Below are 22,627 nucleotides of genomic sequence, written 5' to 3'. Positions count from 1 at the left end.
CACTGGAAAGATAAACATATGGCCCCATTCACTCAATGGATTGAAGACCTGATTACACTTGCCACCTATGAGTGGATTGCCTACAGACTTAGAATTTGTATGGACAAATATAATGAAGTATGGGACTCATTTATACAAAATACAGTAGATTAGGAAAAAGCATGATAGTTATATGATTGTATTTTATACACACACAGAGACATATATGCATGCTATTTGCATCAGATAAATATATATAAAATTGTAACTGTTCATCGTTGTAATGACATAGTATACTTTATATTTCTTTTCTATTGTATTTTTTCCACTTATTTTTAAATGCTTATGTAATTGTTTTTTTATTTTAACAATGTATGCATTTTTGTGTTTTGTTCCTTTTTGTTTTCCTCTTTTTCGTTGTTATTATAAAATAAAGGAAAATAAAAGGAAGGAAGGGAGGAAGGAAGGAAGGAAGGGAGGAAGGGAGGAGCCTGCCTCCCTGAATTGTAAGGCCATTATAAGATTATCTTTAAGGGACTGGGAGGCTCTTTTCTCATGCTTGTTGAAGCCCCTGGGTTTGCTAATAAGTACCACTGCCAAGAGCCTTTGTAAAGAGTGAAGAATAAGAACATGCTTCTAGCACTGGTGAACAGGTTGGATTGTCACTTCCTATAATAGTAAAAACAGGCATGCACAGCAAAGGGGATGGGTAGCAATGAGTATGTCATTCCCCACTTCACCTCCAGGTTTTTGCTTTACATTCCCCATTTATATTTTCTGTCCTTATTCCTGCCCAGCATTAGTGAGTAGTCTGGCAAGGCAAATGTGCCAACCAACCTGGCCTTCTGTTGGCTGGCACTTATTCCATCTGCCTACTGCAAATGGAAAACACACCTACAACTCATAAACTATCTGAACAACTCTCTCTCTGTAGGTTTTGCAACTGCTGCGTCACATGGGTGCCAGGTTACTTCTTACAGCAGCTGCCCTGATAAGAGTTCACAACGCTGGTGCAGCCAGGTCAAGCAGGACAGATAAATCTGTTCACAAGTAGCCTGATCATGTGGGAAGGACATTCTGACTGCCACAAAGTCAATGCAGAATTAGATCTGGAATCAAAGTGAATGTCACTGTTCCTGTACTCCTGGGCTCTACAACATACATTGGAAAAGGAAGGAAGGATAACTAAGGGGCCTGGCATGAGGCAAATCAAAAAGTAGTTTAAGGCAAGGAAAGACAGAAAGCAGCAGAGGCATGATGGAGTGTGAACAGTTCAGAGGAAGCTCTATTGAACATGGGGACTCTGACATAGAAGGAAGCAGCAGGAAGAACAGTCAAGGCAACTCAGAGGTTGGAAGGGTAATGAGAGGACAAGTGGGTAGGAGTGCATTATTTCAGGAATCAAAGAATGCTAGAATCAAGGATCAGATTCCAGCTACCTTTGCTTTCCCAGAATTGTTCTAGTAGAGATTTGGATACAGAACACTTTTGAAAGAGTAACTCCTCACCGTCTCAGTCACAACGCAGCCTGCAAAGAACGTTTAGTTTAATTGCAGGACTCAGTGCTGACTGGAGTTGAAGATATGGCAAAACAGAATGCCAGCAGAAGCATTTATGCTCGTAATCAGATTGTCAGTACTGGTTGTCTAAAAAAGGCTGTCAAAAATATGGAGAATTCTGTAAACAAACAAACTGAAAATGGTGTAGTTAGATAATACTACTAAATGAATAATTGGTATGATGTATCATAAGGTGTTTGCTAAAATGAAACGGGATGGGAGAAGAAATAGTACTGCCCGTTTAGACTGAAAAGAGTCCTATTTTCTTAGTAACACAATGATTGCTGAAGCTGTGCAACACTTCGGATTCAAAGACAAAAAAATGCTGTGGGAGTGCGTACATGGTACCTGCTGCCATCTCTTAAGCCAATCCTGTCTTTCCAGGGATCGCGCTGCAACTGCAGAAGGCCCCTGTGCAATCTCTGGTAGAGATGCAGCTGCAGAAAGATGCTACAGGAACAGCCACATGTATTCTGAATATCCTTTTGCCTTCAAATCGGAAGGGTTGCACAGCCTAACAATCAATTTCTATTCAGCTGCTGGAACAGAAAGCCATTTCAGGGCACGATTCAACATAGGAGCGAGGAACCTCCAGTCAATGGACCTAATCCAGCTCACCTGATTGGCCATTCATCCAGGGAGGATTTTAGAAACAGTCCTGTCCAAACCTGCCCACATCTCTGACTACCTGATATCTTTCTCCACAACTTCATTTTCTCCATGTTGGGAGAAGATGTGAAGTAGTCAAGTAATTTAGAGCCACATAGAGAAGTACCTCAGCTGAAATACATGCCCACATGCTCTCTTCTGGTTACTCCACCTCTGATGAGGAAAACTTGGAGACCTCAGCTTCCAATTGGCATTCCTGCAAGGATGGTGGTGTTATCAGTCGTCCCTCATAGGATGAGGGTAGGAGCACTGATTCCATGATTATTCTGCAGCAACTGCCTTTGTTTTTGCAGAGAGTGAGTACTCTGGGTAGGAAGTTCTCCACTGACCAAGCAGCTGCTGAATCAGGATGCTCTGTCCTGGGTGCAGCTGTTTTCTATGAGCAGCAAGTGGAGAAATGTTTGGCTTCCTCTGTCTTCCTCTACAGAAAACTGAAGAACGATGGGGCAGAGAAGGGAGCCTGATTGCAGGATCCCATTTTTCACCTCACTTCAAGACAAGACATAATCAACAGCAAGGATAGAACCAAAGCCATCACTCTTCTTTGGAAAGAAACTATTCTCTTCTAGCAGGTTCCCCAGTTTCAGATCATGTGCTGAAAAGATTAAAGTTAATGGGCAGCCCCAGCAAAATTAGCACTGTCTCCCCACCCCACCCCCTTTCATTTCCAAATCAGACAGCAACACCTCATGACAGATAAAGATCTATGTAGCCAGACCAAAGTCTCCTTGCTTCAGTACAGAGGGTGTGCACACACAGTGTAAGTCAGGGCAGAGCACATGTCATCACGCTCAAGGTTTCATGTTACCAGGGCAGCCAGTCAGATTCCAGAGACTGAGAACCAAGGTCATATGCTGAGCTGACTCTTGTCATTTATCATGTGCTAACCAGACAATCCTAGGGAAATGCTGTACACTTGGTTACAAAGAATCTGAAAGTTAATGACTGGGCCAACTGAAGGGTTGGAATATAGTAGTACTCATTCAGAACTTAGTAAACTTAACTGGCTAGATTTCTCTTTCCCCTGCAACTGCTGATTCAAAGATAAGCGAAACTATATCCCTATCAAAACCTTGATAGGTTTAGCAGTACTTAACATTAGCAAATCAGTCCTAGAATAAAGTTTGTATTTAGTAATCCTAGCAATATACTGTACACAAAGTTCTCAACCGGCAGGTGCAGTAAGAGGACTCTGGAGTAACAATCTTCAGATTTTGCTGTGGCTTTAGTTGTGCATTAAGCATGATCAAACTCTGATCAACAAAAACTACCAAAAGGTTTAGTCTAGTTTCTAAACATTTAACAGCTATTGCCCTAATAGTCAGGTCCATACTTTGCAACACTGTGTAAGAAGTCTTTTATTTTCAACCTAAAAAAAGCTCTGAGAGAAACAAGTTCATCACAGTGACTGTACTGTGTACTATAACTGTTCTATGGCATAGCTAAGACCATACATGTATGCTTTTTCCATTTATAAATACATACAATTTCCAACATGTAATTCTGGATTTTAATTCTAGATGGCTCAATCAGATGCTGAAGAAAAGCCTACCACATTCACAATATGTACACACGTTCATAATAGTGTCAAGCTTGAAGTCACCTCTACAGCCTCTTCTACCAATGCTTGTGGGAAAGGGTGCATGCTCTTGGCTTACCTCCCAGTACTTGGTCCGGCTAATTCCCTCAGAGTAGGCGCGGGCAAAAGTGCTCTCGCTGTTGAGAGCTGTGACAGCAGCACTGAGCTGTGACATGGGATGAAGATTGGTGGGGAAGTTGTCAAGCATAGTCACTACATGGGAAGGCAGGGCTGCTCTCTTAGCCCACTCTCGAGACACCCAAGTCACCTGAGCAAAGAAAACCACAGTGTTACACATCTATAACTAGGGGAAAAAGGTGCTATCCTACAGCAGCCTTCCATGCTCTGGGCTGTTCTCTTCATTACAAAAGAGTTTTTACTGTTTTCCCCACCAGTTCCCTAGACACAAAAAAGGTTGCACAATCACTCTGAAGGTCACTTAAGTGGGCTGCACATGACAGCCTCTCAGCAACCTTTGCAATATCTTATTACCTGTTCTTGGGAGGGAATCTCTCCAGTCACCAGTAACCAAAAGAGCCCTTCAGGAAGGGGCTCTGCACCTCCGGGGGCTTTGGGAAGCAGCTTCTGGCACTCAGGAATGCTGTAGCCACGGAAACGAATGCCCTAAAAACCAACCCAAGGAGCAGGATAAGAAATCACATTTCAGCTGAGAGGCTAAGAACTAATAACATAAGCAATGGCACCAATTCTGCTCTTCTTACCTCATCAGGATCCAAGACAGAGGTCTCATATATTAGCCCTTTCATACCTCTCATGCCACCGTAGATCTGGAGAACAAAGAAGGTTACTTAAAACAAGAAGAAAGTTGCCTCCACCGTAACCCTCTAGCCAACCTGAATGTACAAGGCAGAAAAATCCCTGCCTTGTCTGATTACATCTGTCCCTGGTAAGTCACAAATATCTGACTGGATGATATTTGATAGAAGTTGTGTTTTGAGTTTGTATATGGCCTTCCTAGTTTCTCCAAATTCCCCTTCTCCATTCAGTCTGAGGTGATTTAAGTTCTAGGCCATATTTGCAGTTAGCTTATTGACATAATATTGTAAATATTTCACTTTTTATATATCATGGAAAAATTGGTGAATTGTTCCCAAAGTTTTATTACATATTTTCCACCACTTTCAGCACTCTGGAAAGCAACAGTGATAAATTTTAACAGTGTTTCTTGCTCCCTGCTTCGTCTTAATTATTTCTCTTTCCACCCACCTTTTTGTCTAGAACAACAGCTTCAATCAGGTCAAATAGAAAAGCACTTTTCAACAAACATCAAGGCTAACTTTCCAGCTGGCAGTCAGAAAACTTGCTACAGTATTTTGCATCAAGTTTGTACTAGATTACAGAGGACATCAATTTAAAAGCAACTAATGAGATGAATTCTAATTCAGAAACAAAGAACATGAGGCTTGGCACAGCCTAGGAAGTTAGTAGAAATCAAGAAAACTGTTTTGGCAGCTCCTCACTTGAGAAAGAACTGGATTGCAAATAAAATCAGCAATGCAGCTGATTGCTTAATTTTGACTTTTCCTAACAAGTTAAACTTTTACATCAATTACCATGCATGATGCCAGAAATGAAATTTTCTAAACTTATCCCAAAGTTTTGTATCAGTGAGGATAACTTTCTCAAGCTGGTACTCTTTGGATGTTTTCAGCTACAGCTATCATTATGCCAAGCGATCGTGGTCAGTTGGATGTGCCTGGAGTGAATAATAGGAGATATAAACCAGTGCCACACTGCTGAAATAGAATCTGCCCTAACCCTAACCCTGCATTGTTAATTGAACCTGGGAGCCTACTGGTAACTGCTGTGTCAACTTTACAGAGGTGCTATTCTGGACTTGTGGGATTGTCCCACCAGCAAACTTGTCACTGTGTTTTGTATCAGCTGCACTTCTGGGCCATTTCCAAAGGCATAGAGTATATTAGAGTAATCCAACTGAGTAGCAATCAACGTGTGGGTTACCATCACCAGGGCATCCTGATCTAAGTAGGATTGTAACTGGTGCACAAGTTGGGTGAAAGCTCCCCTAGCCACAGCTTCCACCTGCTGCTTAAGTAGAAGCCAGAAACTCACTTGGATTCTCAAGTCAAGGACCAGCTCCTTCAGAAGCATGACCCCATCCAGAGTAACTCCTGGGCTCAATGTTGGTGTTGTGCTCTAATGTTTATTGGCAAACAGCAACTCCATCTTGGAGGGGCATAATTTAAGCTCCCATTCAGTTCCTCATAGCCTCCAGGCACTGGGTCAGAACTTCTATGGCATCTCTGGCTCAGTCTGGGATGGCAATGTAAAGCTGGATATCATCAGCATACATCAGATAGTACATTTCCTCTAGGGTCCTCTCTAGCTCATTCCCCACTACCTTCTCACTTTTCTGTACCTCTCCTTCCCATGGCATCTTTGGGAGAGGATCTAGAATGCTACAAGAAGAATTTGTTATTCCTCATTGGCCTGGGATTATAGGCCTTTGGAAGTTTGAGAGCATGCCATTGAGGCTCTCATAAAATAGCTGCAGGGAAGGATAACCATGCTCATTCAGAAACATTTCTAAAAGCCAGAAAAGCAAAAGCTAGGCAAATGTGGAGGGGAAGACTCAAAGCCATTTTCTTAAATACAAACGTTTTTTACTTCAAGACTTAATTTACCAATATGAGTCAGAGAAAAACAACCTGGTCAAGACAGAACTGAGATCTGAGCCCCAAATGTCAAATCTCACCCTTCTCTCCATAAAACACAACGAAGCACCTATTTCAGAAAAAGCAAATGCTCATATAAAAAGACATACACAAGCAAAACATTTATCAGTCATATGTGAAAAATCTCCAGGTAACAGAAATGCATGGAATAGAGACAAAATGCAAAACAATAAAACACTACCCTCTTTTCCATCATGGCTTCCTGCCTCCAGATCGTTCCTCCTTTCTACCAGTATAATCCTACCATCCCAGTTCACCCTTTCATTTTTTACAGGAGGCACTCATCAGTTTTATCTTGGTGCCCACATGAGCCCAGAAACACACTTAGAAATAAAACTTACACTGAAGGCTGCTGCTTCTTCTCAACCTCATAGTGATTTTTTTTTTTTTTTTTGTAAAGAGGCAAGATGAGGAAAAAGCATACCCAGGAGTGGGGAGTAGTAAAGTAGGTGCCTGCTAGCAATGAGCACCACACAGAAAAATGTTCTCTCTTGAACACAATGGGTTCCAGAAGTTCTGCAAACAATTCCCAGTGGGCTCCAGTTTGACAGAACCAAAACCTGGAACATTCTGGGTGCTCCAGGTTTTGGTCAAGACAAAATTTGGAGGTGTCTTACCAGGTGAGTAGGGCAAGGCTTTTGGGCCTCACTTCTCACAGTCCTCCTCCTTCACCTGGCCTGCATGCTAGCCTGTTTGCTAATCTTCCCAGCGCCTTCCTTTCCCTATTCTCTTAGCCATTGATGCTGATGTCCTTGGCTTTTCCCTGATCCTCTGAGCTGCTTCTTCCTGGAACAAATAGACATGCTTCGGTCCAAGACATAGATCACTCAAACTGGCTGCTTTGTGCATGGAACATGGAACATTCTGTACGTTCCTGGCACTTGCAACATCATTTGGGGGCCCAGGCTAGTGGATAAGCAAGCCTGGGATATGTAACCAAAATGAATGCATACAGTATACATGAATATATCCAATAAGGAAGGAAGACAATTTATTACAGGAAATTGGAACTCATGGGCTAGGGATGCAACATTTGATTTGATACTTAGAAGTGGAGAAGTACCAGCTATTACTGGTTAAATCTTAAGCTAAGACAGAAAATTAGACCAAGGTTGAAACAATCACCACAACCAGTATCTGTGATGTAAAGTGGCACTCAACTTTATTACTAATTTATTATCAGCAGGACTTAGCTATAAGCATGCAGACCTTTACAGCTGTAGATATATAGTTGAAAGTATCTGTACCATGTGAATAGGAGCTTCAAAAAACAGAGAGGTGACTAAGTAAGATTTCCAGGGGTTCAAGGTTAGCTACCTCCCTGATAAGTAAAAGCAGTATTATGTAAAATAGTACACATTTCAGAATAAATTAGGGAAGAGAAATTAAGCAATGGCCTTAATTTGTCAGATGTATTTGGATTGCAGATTCTGAACTGCTCGGGTATAATTTTCTGTTGTTGTTTTTTCCCTGAAGGAAGAAGTGGACACATCCTTAAATAAGACCAATCCACCAGTAGCAAGTTCCAAGTAAAGAACCTCACTCTATACTAGGAGACTAAGCAGAAGAGTTCAACATGTAGTTGTTGCCATTCAAACATAATGAAAATAGTTTCTACATAATGCAGATCACTGAGAAACAAATACTAAGCAGTTCTCCAAGATCCCAGAGAGAGGTTACTTCTAGTCCTGATTCTTGCCAGCTTTTCACTTGAGACGCTAAAGTTGAATCTGAAGCTCTTATGTAAGCTGCAGTTGGATCTGAACCTTATTTTTTCATATACTCCAAACATTTTCTGATTTTTTTGTCTAGATCGCACATTAATGTCTGGAATGCAGCATAGGTCTCTGGCAATGTATCATCATCTCCCTAAAGGCATTTTGCCAGATGACAACATCTCTAACGGGAAGAACAGCAAAGAGGCTCCTTTGCAATTCATTTTGTCTGAAGATAACAATTTCATTCCTGCCAAGTACAGAAGCTAGACTATTTGCACACTGATGTATTCTCCAGTCTTGCTTGCATGGCAACAGAACTCACCATATCTACAGTGATTTGTCCAATGACTGTACTGCCATATTGTTGTCTGAAGCTTTTAAGTCTTGCTTGCTCCTTGGGTATCAAATTTGCAAGAACATCTTTCAGATTCTGAAAATAAATAATGTCAAATATTATACATAATAACAATTCAACTACTGTCAACGTTAGTAAACCAGCATAGAAAAGAGGTAGATGAGAGAAAAAGTAGTAGTCCTAAAACAAGTAGTAGTTCTAAAAGAGTAGACATATGAAGTAAAGTTTTGCTCAGATTTGTATTATACCTATTTTACAATAGCTCTGGGAGCAATCTACACTAACAAATGTTTTGTCCTAGTACCATAACATCTGGTTCACTCATGGAGCACTTGGTATATTCCACAACCCTTGTTCATTATTTCTATACTTTTTTTCTTCAGACCACTTTTACAAATTTTTCACATTTGTAATATCTTTGTGTTACTGAATTGTCTATGCTTTAATCTAGTGGTTTTATAACTTGCTGATGAAAGTGACTTCAAAAATCTTGATTTAATTTTTTAAGGATTTTGTGATTTTGCACCATTTTCACTCATCATCTTGTTTCACCTGAGCACAAAAGGATGAGATGGGGTTGGGGACTATTTTCTATGCACACAGTTTAAATAATATCCTTTTTGCTTTTTACATTGGTTTTCCTGCATGCAAGTTAAGAGGCATGCACTGTGTATTATCAATGGTTTGGTTATATGTCAAAACCATTGATATAGCTTCTGAATGGAAGTATGAAACTTTTAAAAACTACATTCTCGCATAGCTTAAAAATCAACCTGAAAAACTAGCACGATTTCTTCCTTCTCCAACAACTACAACATTGTATTTGTGGTTCTACTATAAATTCATGCAATAAATGGTGAAACGTGTTATGGTCTTACAAACTATTCCTCTATCTCCTGAAATTCATTGACAATGAGAAGCAACTATTGAATTTGAAAAAAAATATATACTGACACCAAGTATACATCTGGCACCTATAGTGCAATCACCAACCTGGACTGATCTTGGGTATAGCCAAAAGACTCCAACAGCCAACCAACAGATTTTGTACAACCCACAAGAAATGAAAAAACAACTTACTGTAGAAGCACTTGCATGTCTGGCAGCAAAAATTATACATGATGCATTCTGTAAAGAGAAAGAAATAGCATCTTAAACATTAGTTCTACACTGACAATCCTCCATGCTCTAACATGCACCTTTAGCAGACTTTGTCACACCTAACCCCACCACAGTTTTTCACTACGCTTTGAAATAGATTTGTAAATATTTTGATAATCCCCAAAATATATAAACATCAAATACCCACAATAAAATAATAACAAAAAATTAAAACCAGTAACTTAGATCTATGTAAAGAAATATGCAGCACTCAGTAAATTAAGACGGGTCAGTGGCAACCACACACAAGCACCCACATTCAGGTCAGTTTGGAACCTCTTGAGCATCTTTCATGATTGAGCAAAGATTTAAATTCTTATCACTCTAAGTCTTCCTTTTTTAAATACGCTATTAGCATTCCCATTAGTTGCTAGTCCCAACTAATGTATGTGTTTTGTTTATTACTGGGTTCTGTTAAAATGTTTTAGTCTGGAAATCCAAAGGAGGGCACTAGAGGGAAGGATGAGATCAACTGCTGGCCTCCCCTTTAAGCAACAGCAGTAACACTAATACGACCCCCTGTCTGGGGGAAGCTAACAACGGTCGCAGTTTTCAGCCCTGGCTTCAGCCCCAGCAAATGCCTGATTTACTTCCAGAAAGGCAATAACGTCAGGGCTGATCTAGGGGAGGTTCAACAATATTTATTAATAGTCTCCTGTCAGTTATGCATCACTGCTACTTTCACAGTCTAATCAACTTAGGGAAGGTAACACTTGAATTGTTTTTTCTCCCCAGAGTTGTTGCTAGAAATAATACACAGTGCTGCTCCTCTGCTTAGTTGTTGTAATCCAACCCTGTCTTCATATTCAGTTCAATGCCATACCTGGGGCATGAACAAGTTTCCTACAATCTTAATTGCTAAACAGACTAAAACTAAGGAAGAGATAATGCTGGAGCAAGATTAACTTTTAAATACTGGCTGATATTCATTCGTGGGAGAGAATAGGTTTTGTCTTCTCATCATTAGCCCATTTTCTCTGTCATACTTTGCACCAACCCACACACGTATTTTTCTATCATATGGTACCTTTTATATGTGTTGGAATACTACTCCCACAAGTCTCACCTAGTATGGCCAATGGTCAGACATCCTACAAATTGTAATCCAAGTATCTGGAGAACAGAAATATTTGGGACAATTCTTTTTGTAGTATTTTGGTAAACCACCTGGAGCTGTTAAGGGAGTGGGTAGCAAATATGTTTGTTAAATAAATAAGGATGAAATCAACAGAGCTCTACAAATCAGAATGCCTGGTTCATCACACCACACCCTAAGCCAAAAACCAAACAATCCACATAATGCCTCAGTGCAATGTGTGAACCACCCATTAAAAAATACAGAATCAAGACACCTACGGAGTTACCAAACACCTTTCGCCTGCAGGAAAATATGGTTTAGTAGGGCCATCTGTAAGAAACTAAGCTTACACCATCAGTTGGACTAATTTGTTTCTTAAGTAGATCAACTTTTATCTAGTCCCAGCATATAAATAAGCTGCAGTGACAGTGAAAGTTTTTTCCAAGATGGACAGTTCTGCTGATTAAATGAAAGGCTTTGAACATATGAAGCTGTCTTCCACAGAGTCAGACAAATAACCTGCCCAACCCAATATTTTCTGGTCTGCCTTGCCTACCAACATCTCTCAGGGCTTCAAGACTGCAGTGTTTGCCAGTCTTTCCTACAGGGGTCAGGGATTGAACACAGAGCCTTCTGCATGGAAAATGTGTGCTCTAGAATTGAGCTGTGATCCTTAATCCAGAGGATTTTGCACATAATTCTTCTTGCCTAGACATGAGGCAGCAATGGACTATGTGAGTTATTCCCCATTACCACGAGTCAAAACCTTTGACAAGATTAGCTACTTTCCCCCATTAAGTAGAAATAGTAACCAATGCTGCCTAGAACTCAGCCAAATTATAAAATGCCAGTTCCTTAATAAGCAATCCTACAAACATTGCTGACAATTCCTTGCCTACTTCCAGCTGGCCTTCAGCTTCCTTGCAGAGACTTTTCTGAGCATCCTTGAACTCATGTTTGTTCATGTCTCTTTTTACCTGCTTACCTCTTCAATAGCCTTCCTTCTAATGCCTTCTGAGGAGCACATACATGGAGGCTTCTGTTCTTGGACAGCCCATGCAGCAATTGAGCTATCTGGCTTGACACGTACACCTCTCCGATTGGAAAAAAATGTCCCACTACAGACACTGCTAAAAGCTAGGCCCATTAAAAAATATTGAGACATCAAGCTCTTGCAGAAATGTTATTACAGTTTCCACAAAGTCATTCTACATAATGCAAAGCAGAGAAAGCCAGCCGTAACCCGAAACAGTGACTTTCAGATTTAAGACTATTAAATAATCCATTATACTGCTAAAACTGGAATTTCCATACTAAAAAGGCAGCACGGTAGCTTAGCTTTAGCTTGCAGAAGAAAGATGCTTTTCTCCTAGAGCAGATTTTTTTCTTCCTCTGCAGGTAATCAGAAAGGGGAAAGAAAAACCCTCAGTCACTGCTCAAAGCAAATGGAGGATGCTTAGGGGCAAGTGGTGTGATTCCTAGAGCTGTATCTAAGCAACTTATATTTCTTCTTCACTCTGGACTTAACAGAAATATCTTGGGACAACTCCCAAAGGAAGGTTGTAGAAAAACAATATTAATTGGAAGATACACCAAATATAGTTATTTCCCATCATTTTTATGGGCAGGTGACTGAATTTCCTTTTCAAACAAATACCCTCCTGGTGCACTGAATTATTTTCATATTCCCAACTAGCACTGGCTTTTCTAAATACACTATCTGCAGGTTCAGGAACAGTACATCTACAAATATTCCATCATAATATTAAACTGTTTAGAGTGGAATATAAAAATATGAATTCATATATGAATCCAGGGCTATACTTTATTATTATAAATCTGCACTAGCATTTTGTAGAGTCTGAGTTTACATATAGTTCAATGTTTCAAATTAATATTTACAAAATCCCAAATGCTTTGGAACTAGGGAAATCCCCATTCTTTTTTCTTATTTTGAGCCATGAATTATTACTGCAGATATGTAGATAGGTGGGCTAGTAAAGATTTGAGTTAGCAACCTAAGGGTGCCTTTTTGTTTTTGCAATGCTCAATAAAAGAAGCAACATGGAGATCACAACCTTATGGACCTCACTGTCTCCTTGACAAATCAAAAATCGTGTTCACCAAAAATCTAGATGTGTAATCAGACTCTTTGTAAATCTATTAATTCTTTGAATTATATGAGATATTATATGAATATAATCTATTGATGTTCAGGACAAAAGAAAGTAACAAAGCAGCTAAACAGCTGTAACTTTTGGCACATTAAAAAGTCTATTACAAGCAATGGTACTATTGTAAAGCAGTTCATTTTTTGTGCAGAGTTATAAAAGGTTAGATTGTATGTATAAATAGGCGAATAATGTAATGGGCAGTGAAAGGAAGAGAAGGAGAAGGGTGGATAAAAATGCCAAATCCAGTCTAAACATCTGGCTGACAGTGTGACCAACAACAATAATAATTCAAATATAATGAAATTGCTATTTTGCTATTACTGCATTGAATCTAAGCCAAGTATATTTTTCAAAAACAGCCTTGCAGGTATCTACATTTCTGGAATGAAAAATGGTCTTTATCTGGGCCTGTTACTTGTATAAACTATTTACACTGTCAATTTAGATAACTTTACTTTGTCTCCTATGCAACTGGCCACAAAGCAGAGAACTAGAACCTATCAGCAGCAGCCATGGAGACAACATGTTAGCATGCACCAGCTGCATGTGCCCCAAAATGTTAAAGGTTTCTTCTAATTACTTCAATATTTGCACTGCTCTCCTTCTATAACATCACTTTTTTCCATTTATTTATTGCCTCACTCATATTTTGTAATGGTAGAATGCAATTTCTGCAGCTGGTTACAGCAGTTAAAAAAAACAAACAAAATTAAAGAAGTCTTCTGTCTGTACTTTCTTTTATGAGAAAAAAAGAGACATAGCTTGTGACAAAATTTGTGTCAGAATAAAGATCATTAAGATTCAAAATATGTTGGCTGCATTGTACTATAAACACCTCTAAGTTTTTTTTTTAAGACTATTTGCCGGCCTTCAGATCACAAATACAGAAAGCAAACTAAATATGAATGTGGTACTACTCCAACAGTTTTGGGTGAGTTCAGAAGCTCAATAGATCATTAACTATTCTCAAGGTTAATACAGGCTTAAAATGACAGTTTGTATACAGTAGCAGCAGACACCATATATGCACACATATAAAATCCTCTGCTAAATTTTGCTACAGATTCTCATACACTTAGTAATGTCAGTAGCAAAGTTGAAGTGCAACTGAAAATCTAGCAAGCTATCAAGCCTGCTTTATTTTAACTTGTGGAAGGAGCCACAATGGCTGCATTCATATATTCATTCATATATATGTTTTGTAAACCGCCCAGAGTCGTTCAACGAGATGGGCGGTGACGAATTTGATATATAAATAAATACTATTACACTAGGGTTGGCTAGAAACTATTACTTAAAAGTCTCAATGGTTAGGAGCACACAATATCCTATAATGTATTTTGTTTGGTTCTGTTTGGTTTTAGCTTAGCATGCTGTATGGAATCTCTAGATATCTCCGATCTACAACACTTCTTATACTTTATCTGATCCAGGGTAGAAGGGAAGAAAGTCAAAAAAGCATTTAGGCTAGCAACTCAAATAAGCTTCCGAGATTCAGGTCAGCAATATAATGATAATCCCTAGACCGTGTTGTGCTGACAAGTACACTGGCTGTTCCAATAAAAGGGAATATACATATAGCTTGTGGTTGAACTGTAGGGTTCTTGGTGCTCTCTGAGCTTGGCTGCTTGCTTGCAGACATTTCATTACCCAAATAGGCACAGATGATGTTACCTAGGTAGGTAATAAAACATCTGTGAGAGAGAGAGAGAGAGAGAGAGAGAGACTCAAAAGTCTCAAAGGAGACTCAAAAGAGACAATAAAGAAGCTAAGAAGGAAACACATAGACCAGAACACATCCTCTCCAACACGCAGATAAGCAGGGATTAATACCAGACAAGCAGAAAACAATAACCTAATCAAGGAATTACCTAGGAGAAAACCACACCCTCACCAATACTGGCAGGGCAAGCTACTGTATAAAAACAGGGAGCAAACCCCACACTCACTAGCACTGATGTTACCTAGTTGGGTAATGAAATGTCTGCAAGCAAACAACCAAGTTCAGAGAGCACCAAGGACTCCAAAGTTCAACCCTGAGCTACATATATTCCCTTCTATTGAAATACGACTTAATAGATATAACGGGGAATCTAAATGATATAATTTTGTAATAGAAATAAAACCAATAAAAAAGACCCTGTATGTTAAAAATATCCACACTTTGATATCCTAGTGAATGAACCTAGTGATGGTGTAGAGTTCATCAGAAGTAAAATAAGTGTCTAAATGCATAGGAGCAGTACTGTTACTGGTATCTTCAATTTTTGCCCCAAAAGGGGAAAAGATATGGATTATGCTTCCAAAAAGCGAACTGTAGGTCTTTCAAAGAGATGTGATAGCAATGATGGGGGACTTTACCCCAACATCTGTTGTGGGACAAACACTGAGAAAAACAGCACAAACGGATTAGCTATCTTTCATATAGTAATTAGTAATTAATCTGGAAAGAAATCTTGAAAGAGATAAAAAAATTCTTCAAATACCTAAAGGAGCATTATAAAGAAGATGACCAAGTCCTGTCCCTATCACCCCTTAGCACGATATGGAATAATGGACTTAGGTTACAGGAAGGAAGATTCCTTTTGAATGTTAGAACTTCCTAACAGTAAATAGTTCAGCAATAGAACCTATTATCCAGATATGTAACGAACTCATTTCACTAAATGTGTTCAAGTAGAGGCTGGCAGCTCTCTACTGGGGATGCTTTGATTTAAATTAAGCAAGAATTGGACTTTATGGTAATGTCACAGAATCATAGGATTGGAAGGGGACATAACAGCATGATTTTATGTAAAGGAGGGGCTGCTTACCACTACTCCTTTGGGTAGTTTGGCATTTTAAAAAAATATCTGAATGGAGCTTTTCTTGCCAGAAACCCCCAAAATTCTAGTTCTCAGGATGATGAGTAGATTGTGAAGAAAGCCTACATGCACTCCCATAAAGTTTTTCAAATGTTCTTCATGAACCAATCAAGTTAGCAACACAAAAGGATTTGTTTTTATATGGAATCCAAAGATTCTAACCTTGCTTGGTCTGATTTCCAGGATTCAGGCTTTCTTCTCTCTCAATTTCATATGCCTCTCAAAATAGCAAACACTATTGCATACTGAAAAACACTGCAGAAAGTATCAAATATCGAAGGCAGGGAGAAATTCCTAGGAGCCAGTCAAGTGACAAAAAAATGCCTGTACTATTAAAAAGCATATGTGTGTGGCAAATACCTGCTTCAGATAATAGACCCACCTCCTACTTAAGGGGCTTTTCTAATTAACTTTCTCACATTAGTGTTTCTAACATAGTTCAGAACCACCCTGCCCTAAAGCTGTTGAGAATTCTAGAATGACTTGTTCTCATTTCTTCATTTAAACTTTTCTTTTAGTGAGGAACATCTATGAAATACCAAGCTTCCATGTGATGCAAATATTCACCACAATAATTATTATGGGATTCTGTGTAATCCTTAACAATAGTGTTATCTAACAGGGAAGTCAGGAATCTCAACTGATCATATTAGCTTTTCTCCAAACGAGCAACTTGCATGCTAGCTGGGAATTTTAGGAGTTGTACCCCCAACATATCTGGAATTTACCAGGTTGGGGATATGCAGACTAGATGTACATGATCTCTACTCCTGTGTTGTCCAGATTGGATGTTTAACGTCAAACCAACTCTTACTTCATGGGCAAAAACTACAGAAATAATACCATTTCAGTAAGCATCCTTGTAATGTGCTATGTATTACAGCAGGTTTCCTTTTAAAATCCAAACCCATTTTTCATGCTCTCCAGGTTCAGGCCCTTCATGTATCCAGAAGGCACAAAAGGAAAGGAAAAAGATAATGTCTAAACACACCCCAGTGGTGAGCCCAAGTCACTAAATATCAATACTGCTTTAGGATAGCCTTTATTTACTTCTTTGAGAAGGCAAGCTTAATTGATGAATCTGCTGCAAAGCCCAGCTAGGCCTCAACTGGCCTATTTGAAGAATAGCACTTATTAGCCCTGCATTTGAACACAGCACCTTTGTATTTAAGGACTGCCAGTCAATGGTTGCACCTAGCAGGCCTTATCTGGATTTAGAAGCTAAGTATGGTCAAGTTTGTTTATTACTAGGATGAGAGACCACCAGAGAATTTCAGGATTGCAAGCTACAGTAGAAAGTTAAAAAAAAAAAAGAATCCTGGAAGGTAGCAACAGGAAATTACTTTTGTCTTGTTGGCAAGAAAACTGCAGGGTTGTGTCTATGTAGTCAAGCTTGATTTGAGGGACTTTTGCAAATTTTTAAGCCATAAGATATCAAGGAAACAGCTTAGCAGAAAAGAGAGAGGAAGAGAGAGAGCACATTCTGTGTCCAGGCTAGAAACCAAGTAGGTGGACAAAAGATGGAAGCCCCTTTCTTCTTACCTAGCACAGAAATGTTTCTTGTTAGCCAACTGTTAACAGGTTCAGAGATCCTTTCTGGCAAAATAACAATGTCAATTGTTTATTGTACTTCAGCTTTCCTTTGCTTTACAGATCTGCAAAGGTTGTAAACGCAAGAATTGGTTGCAAAGTTACTTTTTCATCACCATCATAACTGCAAATGGTTGCTGTACAAGGCAGTCACTAAACGATGACTACTTATATTCATGGAGCTAGTAAACACCACAATAAATTCTTTCATTTCTATAGATAATTACTGTACCCTATACAAAATCTGCACTAATCTCCAGAAGCCACAGATTAGCTGAGCTACTCTCAGTGATGGAGCTTGCTACACTTATCAGAAGAAATTGTGCTCTCACCCTCTCCAACGTTGTTCTCCAAAATGGTTACAGCAAGTGGCAGCATCCAGTTGACCTGACCCTTACTACATCAGTTAAGCAGGACGGGACCTGCTTAGTACTTAAATGTGAGATGACTAGAAAATCCCAGGGCAAGAGGCTAGACTGAAAAGTAAAGAAGCAAACCAGAAGCCTGCTTTGGTCTGTAACTTTCAGCATACACAGGGCACATGTTCCTATACCTCTCAGAACTTCAGAGAGACCAAGAAACTAACCAGTGTCCAGATTCTGTATTTCATAGCATCAGCACATACTTACCCACATGCACACATACAGGCCTAAAACGTACTCTATGTTTCAGTCATTATACACTAACAAGTACTAACATGTACATGTGAAAGAAGCATTTCCAAAGGGGCTTTTTAAAAAACCCTTCCCATGGATTTGCCTTTTTAATATGTAGTTTTGGTGTGGTTGGAGTATACATACAAAGGAGGAAGGCATTCATTAGGTTAAAATGGCCTTCAGAGGTTCCATTTCTTTAGGTCTGGAAGGGAAGATATACTAGCAGAGTGCATCTATCTATCTATCTATCTATCTATCTATCTATCTATCTATCTATCTATCTATCTATCTATCTATCTATCTCCGCCCATCTCCCCTTAATGGGGGACTCTGGGCAGCTCACATAATCCATTAAAACAATAAATATATATAAAATTGCAGCAAACATAAAAGCTATACAAAGCATTACCAAAAAAAGAAAAAGTGTAAGAGGCTGATGGTTTCCAGAGCTGCAGACTAAAGGCTTCTAAGGGACTAGCCACCCCCACACTTGATGTCTTCCCTCCTCACCCCAGACCAAGTGACAGAGCCAGGTCTTCAAATCCTTCCAGAAGGCCAGGAGTGATATGTATATATATACATACACTATATATCAACTATATATCACTATATATACACTATATATCAACATATACATTATACTATCTATCTACCTACACACACACACACTATATATACACTATATATCAACATATACATTATACAACACACATAACAAAAAGATTGAAAATCAAATCATCACATGACAACTGTCCTTGCAAATAGGGTCAGTGATAATCGATAAAGAGCCTCATCCAAGACAACGTTCTCTTTCTACAGAAGAGTTTATTATTTACCAAGTACTTATAGAATCCTTACATAAATCTATTAAGGTAGCACATGCAACTGTAGTCTTACTCTTCCCAAATCCAGGAAGAGTAGTTAAGACTACCAGGCTTGATCTGCTTGGCTTCCTAATGTTGACACTGAAGGTACATCTACAGAAAAATAGAATTCTATTCCCATTTTCATGTCCCCTCATTATTTAGAGGACACTATCACAATAAATGCCTTTAGTTTCTATAGAGCCCTCAATATTTAGCACCACAGTCACCCTATGCACCATTCAAGCATGAGTACAATTAAGGTGACAAAGCCAGCCAAGTGCTTCTGTGTCATTTGAACCTGGTTATCAGCACCTGAATGATGCTAGCCTGCCAAGGGCAACCTTACCAATGAATCAGAGCATGGCTGTTAATTCACTGAGGGAGAAACCTCACCAACTGGCTAAGCAAGAACTTCTGTGTCTGTGTCTTTCTGTTCTTTTCATTTACAGACTCCCAATTCAAACCAAGGTTCAGCACCTACCCAGTAGGCTTTCCTTATTCTTCTTTCTCTCCTCACAGCCTTAAACTGCATCCAAGAGGAAGAGTAAAAGTGGCCCCAATGACAGCATGGAGTTAAGCCAAATCTGAGAGCACAGAGTGAAGCTGCTGTGATGCCCTACCACGAGCAGCAGAGCTATTGTCTAAACAACTTGGAGAGTCTCTTACAAGACATAATCAAACCAAGCACCCTTCCTTATTTGAAGCTGACACAATAGGGCTGTCAAATATATTTACTACATTTATTTATAAAAAAAGCATATCTGTGTGGTGTTATTTGCTTTTAGTTTTTTTGGGGGGGGGGTTGTTTTGTTTTAAAAACTACCTATAGACATATAATACAGCATGCTGTATTAAACACAACAAAAATTCACCTTGAGAAACTCCAGAGGTCAGAGCTTGGTTAATTTGAGTGCAGGCCCCTTCGGATTTGAAGAAACAGCAAGTACTAAAAAATCACTTCGTAGGTCCAACAATATATGTTCCTGACTTCAAATAAAGGTTATAGAATAAAGGAAGCAAAGCTGAATATGTTTCATTCATCCATTCCAACAAGTGGATTTTTTTGTCAGCATAAGCATATGTATAATCTGAGATCAAAAAGTCCTTTTTACATGTTTAGAATTGAAACAAGCTACACAAGTATATTTTAACTGTCTTTGGCTAAACATACTAATTAGTCACCTAAATGTTTATTGTAAGTGAAAGTTTTGCCATTTTTACTTTTATTTTTGAATATGAATTAGTTCCTTGAGACTATATGTCTTTTTCAAAATTCATGTAATACTGAACAAGCTACATGTTTTAACGCTTCTACCTGTATAATGCTTTTTAATTTTTTTAAATTGTAACCAAACAGCAAGTAAATGTTTCTGGGTTTGGCCTATTTATTGTACAACAAGCATCACAATATATATTTTTTATTTCTATGCTTGTTCTATATAATGCCCTTGAAAAAGGTGTCTATTCAAAATGACCTGAGTCTGATTAATAACATTCTTCCTTCACTTAGGACTTCCTTTCTTCCCTCTTTCTGCTCTTTTGCTTTTAGTACCTACCCTCTTTTCCTTGTTTAATACACGATTACATTTATAATTCCAGAAACTGTATGTAAACTCAGAACATCTTTATTTTCAGAACATAATATTAGAAGTAAAGACTGGGCTGATGTTAAAGAATATCTGACATACTTTTAACAGAAATTTAGGCCAAAGCTAAGTTTCTAATCAACATATCCTCCCTCTACACAAAAAGTGGGCAGACACCTGTTCCGCTGATTACAGTTGGGTAGGCAAATAAATCATATTTGCATCTAGTTGCACAACAACAGTCCAAGCATACTTACAGCCTTTTCCAAGCTCTCAAGCACCAGGGACTCAGACTTCCACCCCTAAAGTTTCACACTTTACATACAATAAACCAGGCTTAAAATCATGAACCCAGTCACTGGGTTCATCATTTTCCTAAACTTGTAACTACTCCTAAGACAAGTGTTTCTCTATCAATGAAACTAAGGCATTAAAAGAAGTGTCATTCCAATTACAATACATCCCACCCACAAAGATATTTAACGATCACTTACAGGCACTTTTAAATAACAATCAGGACAATGTCCATGATCATATAAATATAGGAGCCATTAAGCTACACTCAAAAAAGTGAATTTCTAGTAGTACAAGACTAGCCCTTTTTTTTTTTCTTCAACCTCCCATACATTTGCTCTTGAGGATCTTCCAGCCCTGCACAGAAAATGTGGGAACCTGCAGGAGGAAGGGAATACATTCCATCAAGCAGACTGACACCACAGGATACAATCTACAAGCTGGATGAATATTTCCAAAGCAAGCACTTACCTAAGGTACTGAAGGTTCTAGAAAAGCACATGTGATAAATCATGCTAGGGATCCAAACTTCAAGCTATTAACAATGCTACTTGCTCCTGGAACTGGAATACCTGCTACCACTTATAAAAAGCTAACATAGCAGGGAGAATCACATGTTCATGGATATCCCTAACCCTACAGCAGACCCCAAGAGCATGTTAAATATCCTATTCCTAGAAAACACTGCTTTCAACTTCCATCGAATAGACTGAAGAGTGGTAGAAATGCAATTACTTGCAGAAGACAATAGAATATACAGATATAAAAAAGACAAAATTAAACCAAAAAGAAAAAAAAGCAGCAGTCAAAAGCAAAAAGGGATTAAGAACATAAAGATCAGCAGTTTATGCAGGTCATTACAAATGCAGTTTATCTGGCTTTCATCTAATCTTCACTATCCATGTTTCTTGTATAGGTAAGTACCACATCTCTGTTCCACCCAAAATTGGCTCAGATTAAATTTTAAAAAAAATTGCTGAGTACAGCAACAGGGCAGGGAAAAAACCAGGAACTGGAAAGAGTAAATAAATCTAAAAATAAATGCTCTGGGATCAGCCATTTGAATCCATTTGCTAGGGAACTTAGTAGGTCTGGAGACCAAATTAAAAAAAGAGAATCTGTTTGCCCTACAAACAGGTCATGGGCAAACTCCCTGGCAAGATGAGAGCAAACAGGCTATTGAACTTTCTGAAAAAGTCAGATAATGGGACTGTATGCCAAAAGAGAATATTAAGAGGAAATATGCAAAGAGGGAAATTGCCATCTTAAAGAACATGTTCCCAGAAATGACTATGGCCTATTACTGCACATGAATATATAATTGAATGCTTCCAATATATTTAATAGCTTTAACATTGCCAGTTTGAAGCAAAAAATTGTGAGAGATAAGAAAAATGGTCTTTGACAAAGCAGTCAGACTACATTCCAAAGGCACTACTTGCTTACTCCGCCCCCTTCAATGTACTTGATGACCACTGTCACATTAAAAAATATCAGCAACAACAAACAGCCTGACTGCTGACATTAAAAGGCAGTCCACTCCCATTCCAAATTACAGAAAGGAAAAAACGCAGGCCCAACCCTCTGCAGATACAACATTATTAAGGATGCACAAAATAGTTTCAGTACAAGGAACAGCTAGTTTTAAGTGGTTTATGCATAAACCAAAATAAGCATGTTTTGGATGTTTTTTCCAGATAGTCTAGAACAGCTGTTTTGTTGTGGGTATGGGTTGAAAGGAGTTGTTCAGATGGTACATTTTGTTTCAGCTGCTGTAACAGG

At 38.8% G+C, this 22,627-nt stretch overlaps 1 protein-coding gene across 1 annotated transcript in view; it reads right to left on the bottom strand.

Annotated features, from left to right (window-relative positions):
* CS (citrate synthase) overlaps positions 1-22,627 on the bottom strand; it is a 35,883-nt gene that overhangs the window by 11,752 nt on the left and 1,504 nt on the right. The window contains exons 2-6 of the mRNA XM_007425784.3: positions 9,657-9,704; positions 8,544-8,651; positions 4,509-4,574; positions 4,279-4,410; positions 3,866-4,054 (exon numbers count right to left, since the gene is read on the bottom strand). Coding sequence (XP_007425846.1) covers positions 3,866-4,054; positions 4,279-4,410; positions 4,509-4,574; positions 8,544-8,651; positions 9,657-9,704 — 543 coding nt within the window. The remainder of the gene's footprint in view (positions 1-3,865; positions 4,055-4,278; positions 4,411-4,508; positions 4,575-8,543; positions 8,652-9,656; positions 9,705-22,627) is intronic.

The sequence above is a fragment of the Python bivittatus genome, unplaced genomic scaffold (genome assembly GCF_059951505.1).
Source record: "Python bivittatus isolate LINGU-HERP-01145 unplaced genomic scaffold, Pbiv_v1 ctg000220_np1212, whole genome shotgun sequence".
Lineage (NCBI taxonomy): Eukaryota > Metazoa > Chordata > Lepidosauria > Squamata > Pythonidae > Python > Python bivittatus.
The sequence above is the reverse complement of the archived record's forward strand: the minus strand, read 5'-3'. Positions and strand labels throughout refer to the sequence as shown.